Source organism: Mustelus asterias, chromosome 9 (genome assembly GCF_964213995.1).
Source record: "Mustelus asterias chromosome 9, sMusAst1.hap1.1, whole genome shotgun sequence".
NCBI lineage: Eukaryota > Metazoa > Chordata > Chondrichthyes > Carcharhiniformes > Triakidae > Mustelus > Mustelus asterias.
Genome location: NC_135809.1, coordinates 79,776,349 through 79,799,022, shown reverse-complemented (window position 1 = coordinate 79,799,022; position 22,674 = coordinate 79,776,349). Strand labels below are relative to the sequence as shown.

Below are 22,674 nucleotides of genomic sequence, written 5' to 3'. Positions count from 1 at the left end.
GAGACTTTGGAATGGGAATCGTCCAGGCCTTCTGTCAATACAACTAGGGGCGGCACGGTAGCACAGTGGTTAGCTCTGCTGCTTCACAGCTCCAGGGACCTGGGTTCGATTCCCGGCTTGGGTCACTGTCTGTGTGGAGTTTGCACATTCTCCTCGTGTCTGCGTGGGTTTCCTCCGGGTGCTCCGGTTTCCTCCCACAGTCCAAAGATGTGCGGGTTAGGTTGATTGGCCATGCTAAAATTGCCCCTATTGTCCTGAGAGGCATAGGTTAGCGGGATTAGCGGGTAAATATGTGGGGATATGGGGGTAGGGCCTGGGTGGGATTGTGGTCGGTGCAGACTCGATGGGCAGGATGGCCTCTTTCTGCACTGTAGGGTTTCTATGATTTCTATGAACTTTGCTTTGTCCTGCTACTGGGGCAATGACTGCAGACCGTGCTGTGGAAATTGTCTGGTTCCATTCACAACATAAGCTGCACAGTGCAGAACACAAATAATGATTACTATTGTCCCTGTCCATTATTAAATATTTCTATCTTACCATTCCATGTCAATGGAGGTTTTGTTAGTATTAATATTACTTTGATCTTGCAAGTTTCCCTCATAATTTTCCACCCCTCACCCTTGTTTCCAGGCTGCGATACAGTGGGTGCTGGGCACACTCCGACACCTCATCCAAGGCAAGCCAAGGCTGGTCCAAGAAAGCACTCTGGGGATCATCAGCATATTTCTGTCAAATCACCAGTTTGGCAAGGATTGAGTTGGGATAGCCAGCTATCTGCCTCAGTATCTTCAGGGATGGGGGGGAGCAGGGGAATGGGTAAGCAGGTGAAGAGTAATAGAAGGAAGGATAATAGGAAGAGGGAGAAGAATGGGGCAGGTAGAGGAGAGTGGAGGAGGGAAGGAGAATGGAGGAGGAGGCAGTAGAATGGGAGGGGAGTGGGAGAACATTTGGGGAGGAGAATGGGAGGAGGCCTTTTAAAAAAATTTTACTCACCATTTTAAAGTTACAAAACCAATGCACAGAATGGACCCCAATCCATCTACTTGCTTGCTCGAAAAACCAAATTCAGATTGAATCCAATACATGATCCCCACACAGAGGGAGGGATTCACCGGCCTTGTCAGGCAGCTGGCAGGAATCCCGATGCCCCGCTGAATGTGGCGCAGCCAAAAATAGGGATTCTGCCCGGTGTGACATCTATTACCTTCCCTGCTGGCCTTGATCGGGTCCCTGCCCATGGCAGGCGGCAACCCAATTATTATCCAAATCCACTAATTGCAATGCAAGGCAGATTGAGGTATACGTGTGGGGTTAACGCAGGAGCTGAAATATCATGAGATTTTGTTTTTAATTTTAAAATATTTAATTGAAAAAATCTCAACTGTGACATTTAATACACTCCAATATAAAAACAATTCTCCAGGACCAGGTTGGCTCTTCAACTACTTTTTATTTAGATTGCCTCTTGAACCCCAGAATTAGAAAGGGCACTTGAGTGTCCTCGGGCTGGCATGGACAAGGTGGGCCAAATAGTTTCTTTCTGTGCTGTAACCTTTCTGTGCGTTCTATAGTTCTTAACAAACAATTGAACAATGCTTCACTATTTATGGAGTTCCACAGTATTGTGAAAGGGGAAGTTCTCGCCACATTAACTGAATTCACTGAATGCTGTCTCCGCAGTGGTGGCGTGGGGGGACGGTCGAAGGTGGGGGATGGTGCAGCGTGAGGCAAAGCAATGAGCGACAGACCAGGTTAATCTGAGCTTGTGCTAAATTTGGAACTCTTTGACCAGTCAGAGGGGTAATGACAGTGACCTCTGACTGTCTGCTGTCACTGCTTGTGAATTCCACAGCTTCTCACCCTACTGTGTAAAAGGTTTCTCCTACTGCAATCTCACTTAGCTTTATACCACATCCCTATATTCTAGACCCCTTCAACCACTGAAAATCGCCAGTTCCCAACTACTCAGTCCCAGCCCATCATAACCATAAAAAAAACCTTTGTCAAATCATCCCCTTGACTTTTGACATTCAAATGAAAAGAGCCATAATTTTAGAGTGAACTGGCCTTGTGAATTATACAAATAACCTCCTTTTGAACAGGAGAGGGAAACAGAATGTAGCAACAATACAGCAAGTCACTGATCTGCCAGGTACAATACGTTCTGACTCGGCAAATTGGACAAACCAATTCAAGAGAGTCATTTAATCTTTATCTTTAGCGATGGTTGCATTTTAATATGAGTTGAATGCCTGTTATCAGTAATGAGACCAAAGTGCACTGATAATACAGTGGGTGATAAAACTGAATCGTAGCAATATTAACACCAGGACCAGACTTAACCCACTCCTGTATGCTACAAAGCCATGTCTTTCTGAACTCAGATAAGGAGAGTGGGGGAGCACCGGAGGATATTATTTTACCACAGACCTCATTTAAATCCATTGCATTGAAACATTTACACTTATAGGTTATATGTAACTACTGAATAATTGATGCGCTACTCAAACACGAGGCCTGAAGCTCAGTAAATGAAAGGCTTTTATTTACTGTAACGAAGCTACCAGAACTTATATACACTATCCCAGACTGAAGGGGTCCCGGCCAGAGCAGGGACTCTTATACCTCTCCCAGGAGGTGGAGCCCGACTGGGATGTGCCACAACACTACAGTACAAAGGTGTAACAACCCCACCCTAATCCCAACAGCAACAATAGCACAACCCAACAGTAACATATGTACATCCTTGTAGTACTGGCCAGCCCCTGGCTCAGTACTATCCAGTGGGAACCAACGATGGTTCACCACAATAATTAAGATGCTTATATTTGTATGGACACTTCAAAATGATGAGGGTTCAGGGCAGAGTAGATAACGAGAACAGTTCCCATTCATGAAAGGGTTGAGAATGAGAGGGCACAGTTTTAAGGTAATTTGCAAAAGAAGCAAAAGCAATATGAGAAAGAAACTTTTTCACATAGCGCGTGCTTAAGGCCTGGAATACATTGCCTGAGAGTGTGTTAGAGGCAGCTTCAATTGAGGTATTCAGTAAGGGAATTACGCTGTTATCTGAAGAGGAACAATGCGCAGTGTTACAGGGAGAAGGCGGGAAAATAACACAAAGTAAATTGCTCCTTCAGAGAGCTGGTGCAGACATGATGGGCCAAATGGTCTCCTCCTGCACTGTAACAGCTCTGTGGCACTGTTCCAGATGCCACTTTAAGGGGGGTGAGGAAAGGGGGTTCATTTTATCCTCTGGCTGGTCAAGCTGGGGCTGCCCACCTGAGAGCTGTTCCAATGTTGCAATAGAATCGGTGAGCTATCCCTCACAACCCACCACCCCAATGCTGCCCGTCAGATTGGAGTCAGCCCAGAGTCAGGGAGGAGTCCTGGCAAGGGGGTCATCTGGATTATTTTTTGTAGGGATTGGTGGGGGCTGTTGGGGAATGGGAGGGGGTGGTTCTTGCTCCTAGAAGGACAGTTTAAAGCTTCACATGCTTGGGCCTCTTACATTGACAGTGAACCTGATCAGAGGCTGCATTATCAGAGCCTAGTCTGCATTATGAAAGGAGCCGCATGACTGAAGCGGGCTTTGCCCACCCAGTGGTAGGTCTCTGTCAAAATGGTGCTGGACAGAGTGTCAAGATTATTAAGGAGGTTGGCTTACCAACACCATGTGAGGTCATTACTCCCTGTTAACAAACATTTCAGCAAGTTAAAATTAGCCCCACTCAATGGTGCAATATTGATCATGTCAGATTCAAAATACTCAGATTCAGTGACCTGTTTAACTTGACTATTTCCTCTCCTCTTCCCTGTCCCCAGAGATTGGATGACTGGAGCAGGTAAAATGTTTTCAATGGGACAGGCTTGATGGACAGCACGGTGGCACAGTGATTAGCACTTCTGCCTCACAGCGCCAGGGACCCGGGTTCAATTCCGGCCTCGGGTCACTGTCTGTGTGGAGTTTGCATGTTCTCCCTGTGTCTGTGTGGATTTCCTCCGGGTGCTCCGGTTTCCTCCCACAGTCCAAAAGATGTGCTGGTTAGGTAGATTGGCCAAACTAAATTGTCCCAAGATGTGTAGGTTAGATGAATTAGCCATGGGAAATGTATGGGAATATGGGTACAAGGCGGGGGGAGAGGGCTGGCTAAGATACTCTGTCAGAGAGTCGGTGCAGACACGATGGGCCAAATGGCCTTTTTGCACTGTTGGGTTCTATGATCTATGACAGAGGCAATGGTCTTTTCCCCTCCTTTCCCACGTGGAAACTAATGTTTCAGAGTTCCTCCTGTCGGGAACCAGCTGAGGGAACAAAGGATACTTAAAACACCCGGTGCAGAGACAGGGAGCAAACACATCCCTAAAGTGGGAGATCTCCCACTCCCACTCACCTGACGAAGGAGCAGCACTCCGAAAGCTAGTGGCGTTTGCTACCAAATAAACCTGTTGGACTTTAACCTGGTGTTGTTAGACTCCTTACTGTGATCAGATGTATCCCAGTCTCCTACTGAATCATCCAGCTTTCCCACTTGGGTCTTCTGCTCGGAAATGGCGGTCGGGCTCCAATGACTGATTTATTTTAAAAATGACATCGCTGGTACGCAGTGAGCTTCCCCCTCGCCTTCTCTCAGGCAATGGTTAAGAGCAGACCCTGTGGAAAAGCAGCAGTTAGGTGCGCGTCAGTACCACGAGCCATTGGAACTGCCAAGATCAGCTGGGACAGGCAAGAATAAATTTGGCATTCAGGAATCTTCCAAAAGGAAGAAAAATAAAGCAACGGAAGGAAAAGATATCATTTGAAAAATAACTGCTGAAGCTTTTGGTTTGACCACAGAGCAGAGATCCTCAATAAGGACGTGACCTTTTGACCAAACCACACGCACACTTTGCATTTGTTTGCTTCTGTCTCATGGACTCGCTTTCTTTGTTCTGTTGCTTCGATCAAACACAGTATGGTCATTGTTTCTTTGGTTCCGTTTGTGGACTCGTTCAAAACAAATTAGACATTTCAGGCTCCTCGTAATGTGCCCTGGTTGTAGTCTTTACACTTGGCAGCACTCACTCTCCACAGAGACATAAATAATTAGAGATGGTTGCAGCACTGGATGTGACCAATGGCTGCATGCTGACTATTTGGAAATGGAAACGACGAGACATAATCATAATTACATACCAACTCCGCACATGGCCCTATTTTTAACTAATATTACATTCTTAATATTCTTAAGTTTGCCTCCTTTCCATCTCAACTGTTATATCTCTTGACTTTTCATAGATCATAGAAATCCTACAGTGCAGAAGAAGGCCATTCAGCCCATCGAGCCAGCACTGACAACAATCCCACCCATGCCCGAACCCTTAACCCCAAATATTTACCCTGCTAATCCCCCTGATCTTAAGGGGCTATTTACCATGGCTAATCCACCTAACCAGCACATCTTTCGGACTGTGAGAGGAAACTGGAGCACACAGAGGAAGTCCAGGCAGACACGGGGAGAATGTGCAAACTCCACACAGACAGTGACTCGTGGCCAGAATTGAACCCAGGCCCCTGGCGCTGTGAGGCAGCAGTGCTAGCCACCGTGCCACCGTGCCGCTATCATTTCCATTCCTTAGTCTCTGGTGTTAATTGAGGTAAAGGGTGGATTTTCTGAGGCCATTGGGTGGTGGGTTCTGGATCAAACGGGATGAGAAAGATCCCAACAGGATCCTGATCTCTGCCTGCTTTCCCCGGCACAGAGTTGAAGGTGAATGGGGAGCCTGTTGTCATCTGTCAGGTCAGTCATGAAAAAGTTTTTAAGAAGCCAAATACTAGCCGTTTTGATACTCCGTGAAGAGCTGCAGCCATGGCCATTGAGCAACTGTTGATCAAGGTACTTTTTAAAGTAAGGTTTCACCGCTTGACTGACGATGGCTAATGATACTTGCACTGACTTGTGTAACGTTCACCTTTAGCTACATTCCCTGCTTCCAACCTTCACCACAGCATGGGAACAGCTTATTCAGCTCCAACCTCCACCTCTGCTGAGGAACAAAAGCAGAAACCACACAACTGCCAACAGCTCCAGCAGCAACACCAGCAGCAGCTGCCCTTTCCTCAGCCATACATTCCTCCAAAGGACAGAGAGGACAGATACTGAGAACCAACTCAAAGAGAGCAAGATCCGCAACACAGAGTCTGCAGGCAAAGCGAGGGTCAGCCCTGTCGGCATGTCCGACCAGAAGGAGGCTCTGTCTCTCATGGCAGATTGTTACAGACATCAACAGCCTCCTGGAGCATGACATCCTTCTCCGCAGAGCAAGTGGGCACATAGTGGTCAATAAGGGCCAACACCCCATCACCTCACGCTTCCCCCTCCTCCCCACCGCCGCACCACCACCTTCCCTCCACACAATTCTCTTCTCTGCCTCTTGCCAGCTTTGTGCTCTCTTGCAAGGAGAGAAGGCAGAGAGATGTGAGTGACGGAGGTGACGTGAATGGAGAGGAAAAGGGGTCACCACTTGTAGAGGGTGACTGTGAGGTATGGATACAAGATAGGATGAGGGTGAGTGTTGGCTTCTCAGATGGAGAGGTGAGTTGCTTTGAGTGAGAGGAATAAACGCAACTGAAAGATACTTTGTTCTCATTAGATCATGATTATAAGGAACAGGAGCAGGAGTAGACCATTCAACCCATCAGCCCTGTTTTGCCATTCAGTAAGATCATAGCAGATTAGCTCTGATAGCTTGGATTTTTGGTTCTAATTTTATAGCTAGCCAAGTTTCAGAGCATATTTACATCCCACAGTTAGAAGAGTTTGATGCTTGTTGATACTAACATGTGAAGAGGAACTTTCTTTTGCACAGTGAGTGGTAATGATCTGGATCTTGCTGCCAACCAGGGTGGTGGAAGTGGAAACAATCAATGATTTCAAAAGGAAATTGGACAGACATTTGAAGGGGTATGAGGTTCCAGAAGGGGAGAGCGACTGACTAGATTGCTCCATGGAAAGCTGAGACCCCCTTAGAGCGGATGGGAGGGTGGACCTGGGTAAGATGCTCCATCAGAGAGTCGGTGCAGACTCGATGGGCCGAATGGCCTTCTTCTGCACTGTAGGGGTTCTATAGGTTGGCATGGCAGTGTGGGGACAATGGGATGGTGGGTACGGGGAATAGGTTGGCACAGGTTGGCATAGATGGGGCGTGGGAAATACGTAGGTGAGAAGGGGTGAGGGCTGAGGGGCTGTCTTTCATTTTATTGTTGGCCTTTTGGCAGCATGGCAGCTTCTGCGCTTGTTTCAGGGTTGGCAGAAAAAATCCAGAGCACAAATGACCCAACTGGGACCGAAAATCCAGCCTTTGCTTTTCTCAGCTTCTGGATCTAACCACGTCGTCCTGGGCCTATAGGAAGTGCACCAGTCAACTTATCAACTTCTACTGAGCTCTGATGGGTCTGTCTACCAGATCTTTTAGTTTCCAATCTCAGTTTCAGTGCAGTTTCAGCAGCATTTTGGAGGGTCAGTTTCCATTCTCAGTTTCTTGTCAATTCGCGTCTGCCACCATACTCCTAAACTCTGTTGATCCCTCCTTTAAATATTGTCATTTTTCTTCTAGCTCTTTGTCAACATTTATCTCCAGTTTATCTTTCTTTGCTCTGTCCTCATTCTCTCATAGTTGGCCTCTATCCAATCTATACTTTCACCTTTCTATATCTCCTCATAACCATTATTTTAAAGTAAATTGTGATCACCATTCCCTGAATGCGCCCCCTCACCGGTTTCCTCCTGATTAGGCTTCTTATATATTGGATCAACAAATAGCCTTTGTTGGAGTAAACTCGAAATTAAAAGATACAAGATGGTTACCTGGCACAAAATGGACTCTGTGAAAAGACATTAAGATGTGCTGACTTAGGCACAGACATTGCACAACGAGTTAAATCCTGTAAGTGTCTAATTACTACAGGAAATAAATCAGACCTTGAGGCCCAGATGATCACCTTAGCTTAAGGTAAAGCAGAACCAAAACAATGAGTTTTGGTAACAAGATCAGTCGTTGAAAGAGGGGCATAAATGTATAACGATGTGCTAACTGCTAATGTCCGTACTTGTCCACTATTTGAAAATGTATAAAAGAAGCTCAGCTGCCATTTTAAAGTTGAGAAGGTGGCTGCATGCACTGCGGAGAGCCCAGCGCTTCTCCCAAAGCTTTGTCTGATAAACTGCATATTGAATCTTTAAATCTGACTCTGAGTGGTGATTTTCCCACAACAGTCTTGTACAGATTTGCATCAATACAGCGAATTTTATGACCTCAGTACATTCCAAAGCTTTTTACTGCAACTGAAGTATTTTTTAAGTGGAATCACTGTTGTTGAATAGCCTTATTTAAAACTTTAACCTTAGAGTCAATTTTCACACAGTAAATCCCACAAACAGCAACTTAAATAAACAGCCAGGTAATCTGTTTTATAAAGAAAGAAAGACTTGCATTTATGAAGTGTTTATCTCAACTACTGGGCATCTCAAAGCATCTTCCAGCCAGTGAAGTACTTTCCTGACGTGTTGTCACTGTTGTGAAGTAGAAAGTGTGGCAGCCAATTTGCACGCTGCAAACTCCCACAGACAGCAATGAATGGGAAAAGAAAAATATACTTGCATTTATACAGCACCTTTCATGACCTCAAAGCACTTAACAGCCAATTAAGTATTTTTGAAGTTTTTGAGATGTTGTTTGAGGGACAAATACTGGCCAGGACACCAGGTAAACGCTCCTATTCTTCATCCTGTAGAATGCAGATTTATATGGGTGAAGCAATTTACTGTTATATCTGGCATGACATTCCCTTTAATTTTCAGATGTTCTCTTTTTTTTCTCGTTGGTAGAACCATCTTCTGTCCAAAGGCTTGATCTTGATGGAAGAAAAGGTGCGAGTCTGTGAAGGTCAGTATGACGTCTGCAAAAAGAAGGGACTGAAGGTGGCACGGTGACACAGTGATTAGCACTGCTGCTTCACGGCGCCAGGGACCCAGCCTTGCGTGACTGTCTAATGTGGAGTTTACACGTTCTCCCTGTGTCTGCGTGGGTTTCCTCTGGGTGCTCCGGTTTACTCCCACAGTACAAAGATGTGCAGGCTTGGCCATGCTAAATTGCCCCTTAGTGTTTCACGTTATGTAGCTTAGATGGATTAGGGGTTATGGGGATTGGGAGGGCAGTGAGGGGAGTTTGGGCCTGGGTAAGATGCTGATTCTGTGCAGATTCGATGGGCCAAATGGCCTCATTCTGTGTTGTAGGGATTCTATGATTCTGTGATGTTTTTTGGAGGTTAAAACAGTCTGCTCCTTTGAATTCAAACCCACTTAATTCAGAACAACTAAGGATTCCATTTACTGAGCAGCAGCGTTCCATTTGCTTTGTTTTTTGCATTGCTTAAAATATTACGTTACTTAATCTTTGCTTCTATTGAGGGTTTTCTATTTTACATTTTATCATAAGATGCAACAAATTCCCAAAATCTAGCACAGCACATAGTGACCATTTTTCCACATATTCCACAAATATACAAACGATTCCAATAATCAATCATTGAAACCATTGTCATTGGTGTCCACTTTTGTACGGATAAAGAAAGGACACCAGAAAGGAAGGGGAAATCTCAGATAACAGGATAAAGCCATGGGCCCATGGCAGCATGGTATACAGGATAACAAAGATAGAGCTACACAAAATACAACCAATTGGGATCTAACTCAGCAGCCCAAGACCTCCCAGCAATGAAAGGATACCCCAGAAAAAGGGGAACATCAGTGGGGGATACCAGCTTTGGTATAAGATGTGGCGTGGAAGTGTATTCTCTCCTTTACAGGTTTCTCGCACCACACCAAGATTCGACACACAATAGACTTCATTGCTCTCCAGCCATATCAGAGGCACTGTTCAGACCCCACCATCACCGGAAAACTTAAACCATTTTCCACCAAGGAAACCCTACCAACAAGGAGAAGAAAACCATCAGGATATCCATCAACGGGATATCTTGGGGAGAGATATGATTCTCTTCCTTCCAACAAGAAAAGGGAAACCCTCTAGAATTAAATATAACTAATCAGATACTGTATCAGCACCTCACCTATCCAGATAAAGAGAGGAAACCCCAGAGAGAGCGGAACACCAGGATTAGCCAATGCATGCCAGATGTGGTCTATCTGTACTCTTTCACAAAAAGGATATCAAGAGCAGAACCTCATAACCAGGTTATTGACCCCAAGGGTGCCCAAGCCTCAAGAAGGAGGACAGTCTGGAAGTCCCTAAATAAGACCACTTGGAGGAGGGCAACCTACTCCTCTGCAGCCTAACCTCCAATTGAAGAAAGACTCTAACAACGCTGAACTGAAACACTTGCACTCAGGGCCCCACAGCCAGGATACTACAAGCCCTGGGGAACTAAGTCTCGAGAAGGAGAGTAGTCAAGAAGCTCCCAAAAGGGGACATCTTGGGGGAGAGTGACATACTCCCCCACCCAGCATACCCTCCACCTGACCCAGATAAACACAGTTGCGACTGCCCTAACCTACTTAGTCAATCTAAACTAGAATTAACGACACACTAGAATAAGGGTTGACAGGCCAAGAATTCTTGCATCACTCTTGTACGTTGAACAAAACAAATACTGCCCCTATTTCTGTGCACCCCAGAGGCACCACGCCAAGACTTAGTTCCCCAGGGCTTGCAGTATCCTGGTTGTGGGGCCATCAACAGGATTCCATACATTTCCCTTCATCAAAGAAATCCTAACAACAAGATGATATGCCCACTGTACATTCCATGAGCCATGTGATCATGTAACCACTGTCACTACACGCACAGCCAAGTAACTATATGAGACCAACCCAAGAAAGGCCAGATATTCCAGGATTAGCTGACAACGCCTGGGCATGCACCAGTACACACATCCCCCACTCCAACAACACAAGAGGCATCAATGTCAGAAAAAAGAACCTGATCCTTTCCTGGATACATGATCTGTCTGTAACTTTCAGAGGAAACAAGCAAGGATTCCTGAATCCCAAAATAACAGAAGTATAAAAGAAAAACGTGGCACCAATAGTTCTAATGGGGATTTTCCTCACCCCCAATGAGGACTTATAAGACCATACCAGCCCCCTCTATACCAAACCACCACGCAGCCACCCTGCTGCGGCGCAACTCATCTATAAATAAATTAAGGGTATCAAAAATATGCTCCCCCAGTGTAAATGCAAGGATTATAACACATTAAAAAACAGGTAAATACCGCACAACCATCATGTTATACAACCAACTCAGCATGCTCCCTATTAGAAAGAAGAGCTGCAAACCAACCCCAAACACGGAAATACCTCCATATTGCAAACACTGAAACCCAAGAATTAGAATTTGACACAGGGCCCGAAGCAGAGTGGGCACCACCCCCCACCCCCCGCCCCCCCTACCCAGCCCACTCCCCCCCGGTAACACACACCAAAACCCAGATCGAACACAAATGCTAATGCACATTAAACTAAGGCCTCCTTCGTCCCATTGTTGTATAGCACGCTGGTGGATGAATATCATCAAAGAAAAAATATAGACAATCCTGATTTTCACAGGATAACAGGTGACAAACGCCTCTGTGCTCAGAGACCATACACTCCTGTCAGGAGAAAAGACATTGGGCGCAATTCTCCCAAAAACATTTCTGCAGCTGGGATTTTCTGGTCCTGCTGCAGGGGACAGAGAGTTGGCTGAGCGCCAAGTTCTCTGCTCTCGCTGGCAGCTGCAGCGGGGCATGCGAGACCAGCGGGAAATGGGTGCAATTCCCATCAGGTGGGCCAGCACTCTCCTGATTGCAATCCACCCACACTTCAAAATGTTTTTGGAGTTTGGGCTGATTTGCATTGTGAGTGAGATGTGAGGAACCAAAAGGTGCCAGCAAGTTCGGCTTCTCTGATTGGGTCACTGTTCTTAAAGGGCACCCTGATCTCAGAATAATGCAACAGAACCCCTCCTTTCTCACTGGCAATAATGCCCTTCCCCCCAATCGCCGGCATCAGCCACCCCTACTACCCCCCCCACCCCCCATCCCCCCCAACCAAGTGAGTGACATCCCACTATGGGGTCACTAAAGGCCGCACACCACTCAGGCTCTCCCTTACAGACAGGCCCTCCCAGGTTGGCATTGCCAGGGCGCTTGGGACACTGTCCAGCCATGGTCCCTGACTATCCAGGACTACAATGGGCAGCCATCTTGATGCCTACAGCACTGCCACTGCATGGGCCCACTCACCAGTGAAACCGCCACTGCAAACTAGACCCCACCCTGGCTGTCTCCAACCACCTCAATCAAATGAGGACTTCCTTGACTTAACTCGGCTGCTTGTCACCAAAGTCCAGCCAGGATCTTCCAGGGACAGAGCATGAATTATACAAATCAAGATCAAACAATTAATTATGGGTTGTGCATCAGGATAAAAAAAGGATTAAAAAGATGAGTAGCGCCAGAGCTTGTGACGACACAGCCGCTCCCACCCTCACATCATGTGAATGTATTTCATTCAGTTCAGTATGAAGCAACATGAGGTTCCAATCAAACTATGAACATTATTTATCTGATAAACGGCACTGAGTGGGAGAGTAGCGGTATAATGACGTGATGAGCACTAGTGTAAAATGAAGTTGGCAAATGTGCCCATAAACAATGCATTCTGCTCAGTCTACAAAAGCGGGCCGCTGTTCCACATAACAATGTCTACTGTCTACTGAATTTGGAAAGTCAATATTAGTCATGCCCATGTTTAAAATGCTGGTGAGGCAAGTGCATATTGAATGTAACACCAGCCAGTTACTCCACTCACAAGCACAGGAAATAAAAAGCACCAAGTCTACAAGTCATTCCATCACTCGGGCAGTTTATGGAGAGGCAGCGGTAGGATTCGGGCAGATATCTGGAGAGAGTCAGAGAATTGGGGCCCAGACTGGAAACAACCCTGAATTCCGTTACAAGCAACGTCAGTCTTTGCGTTGTAAGCACAGAGGGTGAACGGTTTTCTGGTGCTACACAAGACTGTGATTAGAGATGGAGTACAACCAGTGTTATAGTCCAACCCTCTTCTAATCATTGTCATCATTATAATGGATGGGTTGCTGATTCGGAAAAGATTGACTGATCATTATGATCAAATGATAACTGCCAGTAGCAATCACAGGATGAATTCCATTCTGTTTCTTTGGGCCACTCTAGCTTTCCAGCCTCTAGTTACTAATCGTGCTTGTCAAATATTGACTGAATATATTGTCAGTCATGATGAGCATGTGTACTTTTAATAGGTCTGCAAGCACAGTGTGTTTATACAACAGTCTTTTTAATTGTGACTTCTAATCCATCTTATAATGATGAGTTGACAGTCTCCATGGGCAGGTTTGTAGGCCGGGGCATGAGCGTAAGATTTTCAGAGGGCCTTCTCACTAGATTCTCACCTACCCCAACCTCTCTACAATTTTCATAGAATCATAGAATCCCTACAGTGCACAGAAAGGCCATTTGGCCCATCGAGACTGCACCAACAACAATCCCACCCAGGCCCTATCCCTGTAACCCCCATGTATTTATCCTGTTGATCCCCCTGACACTGAGGGGCAATTTAGCATGGCCAATCAACCTAAGCCGCACATCTTTGGACTATAGGAGGAAACCGGAGCACTCAAAGGAAACCCTCGCAGACATGGGGAGAATGTGTAAACTCCACAAAGACAGTGACCCAAGGCTGGAATTGAACCCGGCTCCCTGGCGCTGTGAGGGAGCAGTGCTAGTCATTGTGTCACCGTGCCGCCTAGGTCAGGTGGCCCAAGCCAGCCCACCCATCCTTGCCTCCATCGAGGCACTTAAGTGACCAACTATTGACCACCTACGGGCCATTTCCCTCCCAACCTCAATTTTCAGGCTGGCAGGAGGAGTTCTGAGGCATGGGGGAAAGCTCAAAAATTAACTCGGTTCAGGCCTTGGAGGGAAGGCCTCCATCAGTAGTCTCCTTTTAACATCAGGCTCCCTCCCCACCCCCCACCTCTCCAATTATACCTCAATTCCCCCCTCTTTCCATCCCTCCAGGCCTCCACTGCTCTACTCGCCCTGAGACCCCCAAAGGGAGACCCCATCATCCGAAATATCCTGCCCCATATTATGGGCGTGACTTCCAGCCGTTCCTGCTGGTGGGATCTTCCAGTTCCTCCAACAGTGACTCCACCCCCCCCCCTCCCGCCATTGGTTTCCCAGCAGCAGAGGATGTAAACCCCGCTGACATCGGTGGGACTGGACGATCTCGCTGCCATCCAATGTTGGGGCACCTCTGCAAAACATGCCATGTGGGAGCTGCAGGAAGTGTCACCCACATGTCAGCTGGAAGCTTAGTGCAGACCCGACTTTCTTCCAGATGGATTCAAACCCACAGTCCTACATTACACAGAACTGTCTGCCCCAAAGGGGTTACGGGAATTGTAATGAAGTCAATAGAACTGGGCCTCCGCTGCAGTAGGAAGTGTTCAGGGTACAAAAGACTTGTATCTAAAGTAAGGCCTACATTGATTTAGCACTTTTCACAGCCCAGGATGGCCCAGGGCACCTTCATAAGCAATGACATACTCATGAAGTGTAGGCATTGTTGTAATGCAGAAAATGTAGTAGCCAATTTACACACAGCAAGCTTCCATCGAATCATAGAAATTTATTGCATGGATGGAGGCCATTTGGCCCCTTGTGTTAACACTGGTTGACAAGTAGCCAAACAATCTAATCCCACTATCCAGTTCTTGGTCCATAGCCTTGTAGGTTACAGCACTTCAGGTACATTTCCAAATATTTTTAATTGTTTCTTCCTTTATCACTCTTTCAGGCAGTGAGTTCCAGAGCCTCATCTCTGGGTGAAAAAGATTCTCCTTGAATCCTCTCTAACCCTCCTGGGCCTTTCTCGAAATCCCTCCTCGTTTTGGATCTCTCAGCCCAGTGGAATAGAGCTGTCCTAACCACTCTGTCTACAGCACTCAATGTTAAATATTTAGATCTTCCCTCTGCCTCTGTTCCAGAGAAAACAATCCTTGCCTATCCAATCTTTATACTTCACTAAAATTCTCCAGCCCAGGCAACATTCCCAGGCAACACCCTTTAAATCTCTGCTGTACACTCTCAAGTGCTATGAAGCACTGATTGCAAAATGAAATGTGGTAATGATTAGATCACCGGTTTTGGCTGAGGGATAAAGTTGACCGGATCACCGGGCAGAATCACTAGATCCCCTGCTCTACTTTGAAGTAGTACCAAAGGATCTTTTATGATCCTGAGAGGGAGGTCAGTGCCTCAGTTCAACCTGCAGCACTTCCAACACTGCAGCACCCCCTCACTATTGTACTGAAATGTTAGCCTAGATTTAGGTTACAATGTACAATTGGGATAAAGGCAGACTTACCCTGTCTTTGGGTAGTGTTATAACTCATCAAGGATCAGGAGGAATAAATTAGGAGGAAAATTACATTCTTCAACACTGGCTTCCCTCATTTAGAAATAATTGTTTAATGGAATCAACTGGGTGAACCTTGCTTACCATTCAGCAGTTCTCATTAGAGGTTTACTACCATTCACAGTTGCTCAATTCTTTCTTCATTTGTTCTCAGGTGAAAATCTTTTGGAAGCTTTAACCAGAAGTTGGGACAATTTCTTCACTGAAATCCTACCCATGTTACAGGCCATATTTTACCCTGTGCAGGTAAAGATTGACTATCCATCAGGCAAAGGCTATGGTTGGTGTGGTGTGATCTGGACACTCAGTAGGGGCAAACAGGCTGGCTGGGGCCTCGAGGACCTCGAGTTGAAGAAGTTCAAGGCCCTGATTTGATATTTGGGCAGTGCTGAGTCCGATGATCTCAGTCATGGTGGTAACAGCAGTGTAATATGCACATTGAGTCAGGGAAAGGGAACAGATCCAATATTCCTGACCGCAGCCTAGTCACAGCTGTTGGAAAATGTTATGTGTGCCTGTTGTGTGTGTACATGATTTCCACACTGGTATGTGTAGGTCTGTCTCTCTGTGCATGGGTGTGTATGTGTTAGGATATTGGTTTTGGCGTTGATTTCCCTGTGTGAATAGTGACTGATTAAGGTCATACATGAAAGAATGGCAATATGGGTGATTCACAGGATCACAGAATCATAAATTATTACAGTGCAGTAGAGGCCCTTCAGCCCATTGAGTCGGCACCAACGCATGAAAGGCCCTGACCTGCCCACCTAATCCTACTTGCCAGCACTTGGCCCATAGCCTTGAATGTTATGGTGTGCCAAGTACTCATCCAGGTACTTTTTAAAGGATGTGAGGCATCCCGCTTCCACCACCCTCCCAGTAGTAACAATTGTGCATAGAGCCACAAACGGCCAGAAAAGGTGGGATAGAAATATACTCAGGGAATGAAAACAACACCTCAGTTGATGTTTTCATGCAAATGTGACACAACAATGTTCCATTATCCTTTTGTTCAGGGTAACTTCTCATATTTTACCCGTGGTGGTATTCTCACTGTTATGAGACTTTGTTTTTTGGGGAAAATTCCGCCCCTGGTGTACAGAGCAGTTGTTGTCACCACACTCCTGTATTGCAGTGAGCTGGATTCCATATCAGCGCTAGGGAAATTCCATCAGCAATGCCTCCACCGCATCCTCCAGATTCAATGGGAGATCCATTGAACAAACACTAGTGTCCTTCTTGAAACCAGTTCTGCAAACATTCAGGCAACATTCCTGAAAAATGAATTATAATGGATCAGACATTAAACACCCGGGAATATCCGTCAGTCTACTCAACCTCTCCTCCTCAAACAATCTCCACATCTCAGGAACCAGACTAGTGAATCTTTGTTGCACTCCCTCTACGGCAAGCATGTCATTCCTTAGGTAAGGAGACCAAAACTGTACGCAGTACTCCAGGTGTAGTCTCACCAATGGCCTGTATAATTGTAGTCAGAAAAGGGCGGCACGGTAGTCACGGTAGTCGGTAGTCAGTATAATTGTAGTCAGAAAAGGGCGGCACGGTAGCACAGTGGTTAGCACTGCTGCTTCACAGCTCCAGGGTCCCGGGTTCGATTCCCGGCTCGGGTCACTGTCTGTGTGGAGTTTGCGCATTCTCCTCGTGTCTGCGTGGGTTTCCTCCGGGTGCTCCGGTTTCCTCCCACAGTCCAAAGATGTGCGGGTTAGGTTGATTGGCCAGGTTAAAAATTGCCCCTTAGAGTCCTGGGATGCGTAGGTTAGAGGGATTAGCGGGTAAATTAGCGGGTAAAAAAAAGGGATTAGCGGGTAGGGCCTGGGTGGGATTGTGGTTGGTGCAGACTCGATGGGCCGAAGGCCTCCTTCTGCACTGTAGGGTTTCTATGATCACAATATGCAACTCTAAATATTACACACGCAATCCAAATTTAATGACCCCCGACCCTCATTTGTTTTTTTTCCATGAAGCTACTGAGCCACAATGGGACAGGAAGGTCCAGGTTCAGTCCTGGGCCTATACAGAGTTGGTTGTTGGGAGGGTGAAGGAAGGTTACAATTGGCCTCACCATGGCCTTGGAGGGAAAAATCGGCCAAGCCTCCTGCTCCGAGTCATAATTCAAAGGTACTCACTGTAAGTGCCCGTTACAGAGGTGCAGGGTGAAGAGAGAACAAACCTCGGTTACAATGCTCCTCACCATTGTTCAAGGTTTGCAGAGGTAGGAGGTCCATAATAATAGTAACTGTCTCCCATCTCCCAGCAAGGAGTTACTGTCTTCTGGAAGTGAGGAGATAGTAAGGTAAGTTGGTGAAGGAAACATAAATAAATGAGTTTTATCAGTGCAAGGCTGAGAGAGAATCAATCCTCCCTTACTAACCATCACACACACACACACACACACACACACTGATCCCTACAGTGAGTCAGAGACAATCACCAAACTATACGGCTCCAGAAAATTTGTTGAGGTCATCCCTCCCACTGAGTAGAATTTAGAAACATACAGGTCATCCAATTGGCATAGATGACATAAACGAGAGCAGGTTTTATTCCGCAGTGCCACGGGATTATTGTAAAGACAGTGGTACAGAAAAGGAAATGACTGTGAGTGTTTGAAGGAGATCAGCATCACACCCTGAGGACAGCACTCAGTTCTGCCTTCAATCCTTGTTTGCTGCATGCAAAGTATCTGAAGATGTACGCAAATCCCCCCTCTCGATGACAGCAGCCTGTGGAGAAAGCATCTGGCTCATTACTTCCTCCCAAAGGCTGAGCTCTGATCTGCTTTGTGAGAAATGCCCCAGTGATGTCCAAAGCACTTGAGGCACAGCATGTTGCTAATCTAATGTCTGCACCTTTGTGCTATTGTTACAAGATTTAAAGATGTTCTAGATGGCGCAGTGAGCCCACATCTGTATCAGCGTTGAAAGCCTTCGGCCTGCAGGCACATCCTATCCACATGCATTTGTCTGTTGTCACGTTCTTGTTACACTGTCTGTGTCATCTTTCTGTTATAAATGAGTTTGTCCTCATTTACAATGGAAACCTCAGCTCATAGCTTGAATGAGTGTCAAACACTTGTTTATCTGTTGTTTAAGGGAAAGGAAGTGGCCAGGTGGAGATATAGAGAAAGTGGCACAGGACAAGGTGGAAGTATTTGAAGGTTCTTTCACTCTATGTCCAGCACATAAATGTGACAGCAAAGTGCCCCCTTCAAAAATCCAATTCCTTCCACTATATGAGGATTGTTATTACTGTACAGATTCTTAACATGCTGGTAGCATTCCCCTCTCTGTGTGATGTGCTTATTTCAAAGGCTTATACGTTTTCCCAATGACTTTGACAAAGTGATTTCCAGCCAGACAGAATTAAAAAGTTGCTGTTGCACAAGAGGTGTAAAATAACTTTGATGTTTGGCCCTTTCATTAGGGGCAGGAACTAACCATTCGTCAGATGGCGTTGCTGGGATTCCGAGATCTGGTGCTGTTGAAAGTAAACCTGGAGCAAGTGCTTCACCAACCTCACACTGATGTACCTCCATCCATCACACAGATGCTACTAGTGCTTCAGGTAAGAGATGAATGTGGACGGGTTTAGTTTAGGTGGGCTAAAGCTTGCAACTCCCTTTAGGAACATTACCAGGCTGATTGGTGCTCAGAGGATTACAGTTTATGTACAGTGATGGAGAGGGTGTGGGTTTGTGTACAGTGATGGAGAGGGTGTGGGATTGTGTACAGTGATGGAGAGGGTGTGGGTTTGTGTACAGTGATGGAGAGGGTGTGGGATTGTGTACAGTGATGGAGAGGGTATGGGTTTGTGTACAGTGATGGAGAGGGTGTGGGATTGTGTACAGGGGTGGAGAGGGTGTGGGATTGTGTACAGTGACGGAGAGGGTGTGGGATTGTGTACAGTGATGGAGAGGGTGTGGAATTGTGTACAGGGGTGGAGAGGGTGTGGGATTGTGTACAGGAATGGAGAGGGTGTGGGATTGTGTACAGGGGTGGAGAGGGTGTGAGATTGTGTACAGGGGTGGAGAGGGTGTGGGATTGTGTACAGGGGTGGAGAGGGTGTGGGATTGTGTACAGTGATGGAGAGTGTGTGGGATTGTGTACTTTGTGTACAATGATGTAGGGAGCCTACGTTATTGGGCCAGTGATTGAGATTTCAAATGCCTACATGGCAAGCAGTGATATCCTTTGGAATATATCTAGTGATTAGTGGCCAGCACCAGAAACCTGATAACCATCAGAGCTGTAGCTGTATTCTAACAAAAGGAACAACTCTTCATTGATGTCCTCTGGGAAAGACCCCCCTCTACCTGAGCTACCACTCAGTCCAAACTCACATTCTGTGATTGACTCTTACTCCATTCAGTTTTCAGAACTCGAAATGGACGATAAATACAATGTGCCAGTGCTGCCCACACCCTCAGATCAAATTAAAATGAATCCTTTGTAACTCCATGTAATCCTCTCTATGTCCTTGCACCTTCCCAGGTCAGTTCTATGAGACTTTTCGTGTTAGTCACTTCCTCCTGCATAGCTGGCTCAGCCTTTGCTGAGTTGTCTGGTACTTTTCCATTTCCCCCACACTGTACAAGAACATTGATAAATGTCCATTCGCAGAATTGAAACTTCCTGCTGCTTGTCAGGTTTACAGCCTGATGAATCTTTTGATTCATTTCAAAGCAGAGTCTAGCCAAATGATTCTCACTATAAGGATACTTCTTTTAAAAATAGTTCTAATTTAACAACCTTTTCTTTCTTTGCTTACCCTCTGTTTATTTCTATTTAGTAAGAAGTTTAACAACACCAGGTTAAAGTCCAACAGGTTTATTTGGTAGCAAAAGCCACACAAGCTTTCGGAGCTCTAAGCCCCTTCTTCAGGTGAGTGGGAATTCTGTTCACAAACAGAGCTTATAAAGACACAGACTCAATTTACATGAATAATGGTTGGAATGCGAATACTTACAACTAATCAAGTTTCTTAAAGACTTGATTAGTTGTAAGTATTCGCATTCCAACCATTATTCATGTAAATTGAGTCTGTGTCTTTATAAGCTCTGTTTGTGAACAGAATTCCCACTCACCTGAAGAAGCTCCGAAAGCTTGTGTGGCTTTTGCTACCAAATAAACCTGTTGGACTTTAACCTGGTGTTGTTAAACTTCTTACTGTGTTTACCCCAGTCCAACGCCGGCATCTCCACATTATTTCTATTTAACCAGTGGATTCTTGTGAAGTCACCTGGAGGGTTGTTGAACCCGACAGTCTGAGGGAGCTGTATTAACAAGTACTGCTAAAATGTCAAGCTTGTTAAAGCAAGTGATATTTCTGCTGATATTAACTGGATTAAACGACAGGATTGTCAGCTCTCTTGGTTATGCTCACTGTTTAAATTGATCATAAGGCTCATTATATGGGGGAGATATTATTTGATTTGATTTATTATTGTCACATTTTTTGGGATACAGTGAAAGGTATTGTTTCTTGCATGCTATACAGGCGCGAAGCACACCATTCATAAGGTACATTGGGGTGAAGGAAAGGAGAGGGTGCAGAATATTGTGTTACAGTTACAGGTAGGGTGGAGAGAAAGGTCAACTTAATATATGGCAGGACCATTCAGGAGTCTGATGGCAGCAGGGAAGAAGCTGTTCTTGAGCTGGTTGGTATTTGACCTCAGGCTTTTGTATCTTTTTCCTGATGGAAGAAGGTGGATGGGGTGTGGGGGTCCTTGGTTATGCTGGCTGCTTTTCCGAGGCAGTGGGAAGTGTAGGCGGAGTCGATGGATGGGAGGCTGGTTTGTGTGATGGACTTGATTCACAACCCTTTTTGTAGTTTCTTGGGGAAGAGCAGGAGCCATACCAAGCTGCTTTACATCTGGATAGGATGCTTTCTATGGTGCATTTGTAAAAGTTGGTAAGAGTCATAGAGAATAAGGTGGTGATATAGTGGTAATGTCACTGACCTGGTAATCCAGAGGTCAAGTTAATGTTCCACAGGTTCAAATCCAACCACAATGGCTGGTGGAATTCAAATTTAATGAGTAATCAGTCATGATGACCATGAAATAATTGTCGATTGTTGTAAAAAGCCACCCGATTCACTTGTGTCCTTTAAGGAAGGAAATCTGCCATCCTGAGCTGGTCTGGCCTACATGTGACTCCGGGACCCACAGCAATGTGGCTGACTTTTAACTGCTCTTAGCAATGTTGCAGAAAGCCACTCAGTTCAAAGGCAACTAGGGATGGGAAACAAATGCTGCTCACATCCCATGAAAGAATAAAGGAATCTTTGAAGTGCAGTGCATAATGTCACTTTAAAAAGTTGTTCCTCTTGGTGAAGCCTCCTGATGTGCAAATGATTGGGAGACTCTGATGATGAAACTCCTTTAAAAAGATTCCCACATTAAAAAGGACTTGAATTTAAAGGGGTCTTGATCCTATTTTAAATTGGAGTTCGGCAGGGGCAGGGGAGGAGGAGGGGGGATGCAGATGATGAGAACCCACCCCATGGATGAGATTTGGCCTGCTACAGTAGAACAGCTGCGCCAGTACACTCACAGCTGAACACAGCGAATTGTATAAGGTAGCAGACTGTATGGAGTGTTTGTCTGGTTCCCAGAGAGGACTCAACAGCTGCTGACAGGAGAAAAACTGACAGAAAAATGTGGCAACTGATGGGCAGGGAAGAAACTTGACCAAGGGGTTTGGACCAGACTTGGAGCTAGGCTATGGTTCATGACTCCTCTGAAGGTCCATGAACCATGTGCTCTTGAGAAGCTGCCTTGAAATCATGAAAATTGCGACGGGGGGTTGGTTTGAGATGCTAACCCCTTCAATGGAGCTGGGCTGGTGAGGAGTGCAGGGCGCTGGTTCACTACTTATCCCACAGCAACAAAAACTGGGGCAGCTGGACTGGGAGGTTTATGAATCCCGGAACCGAGTCAAATCGCCATTTGTAAAACGCCTTCGGAGTTGACCAAACGCCACAAGATTCCTGCTCTCCGTGTCAACTGTTCCAGATCTGTGGGCTGCACTGAATAACCTGCTGCATCTCAACTCACTATACACAATCCCACACCCTGTTCATCTCTGTACACAATCCCACACCCTCTCCATCACTGTACACAATCCCACACCCTCTCCAT

At 45.9% G+C, this 22,674-nt stretch overlaps 1 protein-coding gene across 1 annotated transcript in view; it reads left to right on the top strand.

Annotated features, from left to right (window-relative positions):
• Positions 1–22,674, top strand: part of LOC144498772 (proline-rich protein 5-like) — a 114,225-nt gene that overhangs the window by 59,687 nt on the left and 31,864 nt on the right. The window contains exons 5-7 of the mRNA XM_078220417.1: positions 8,871–8,928; positions 15,664–15,755; positions 18,954–19,094. Coding sequence (XP_078076543.1) covers positions 8,871–8,928; positions 15,664–15,755; positions 18,954–19,094 — 291 coding nt within the window. The remainder of the gene's footprint in view (positions 1–8,870; positions 8,929–15,663; positions 15,756–18,953; positions 19,095–22,674) is intronic.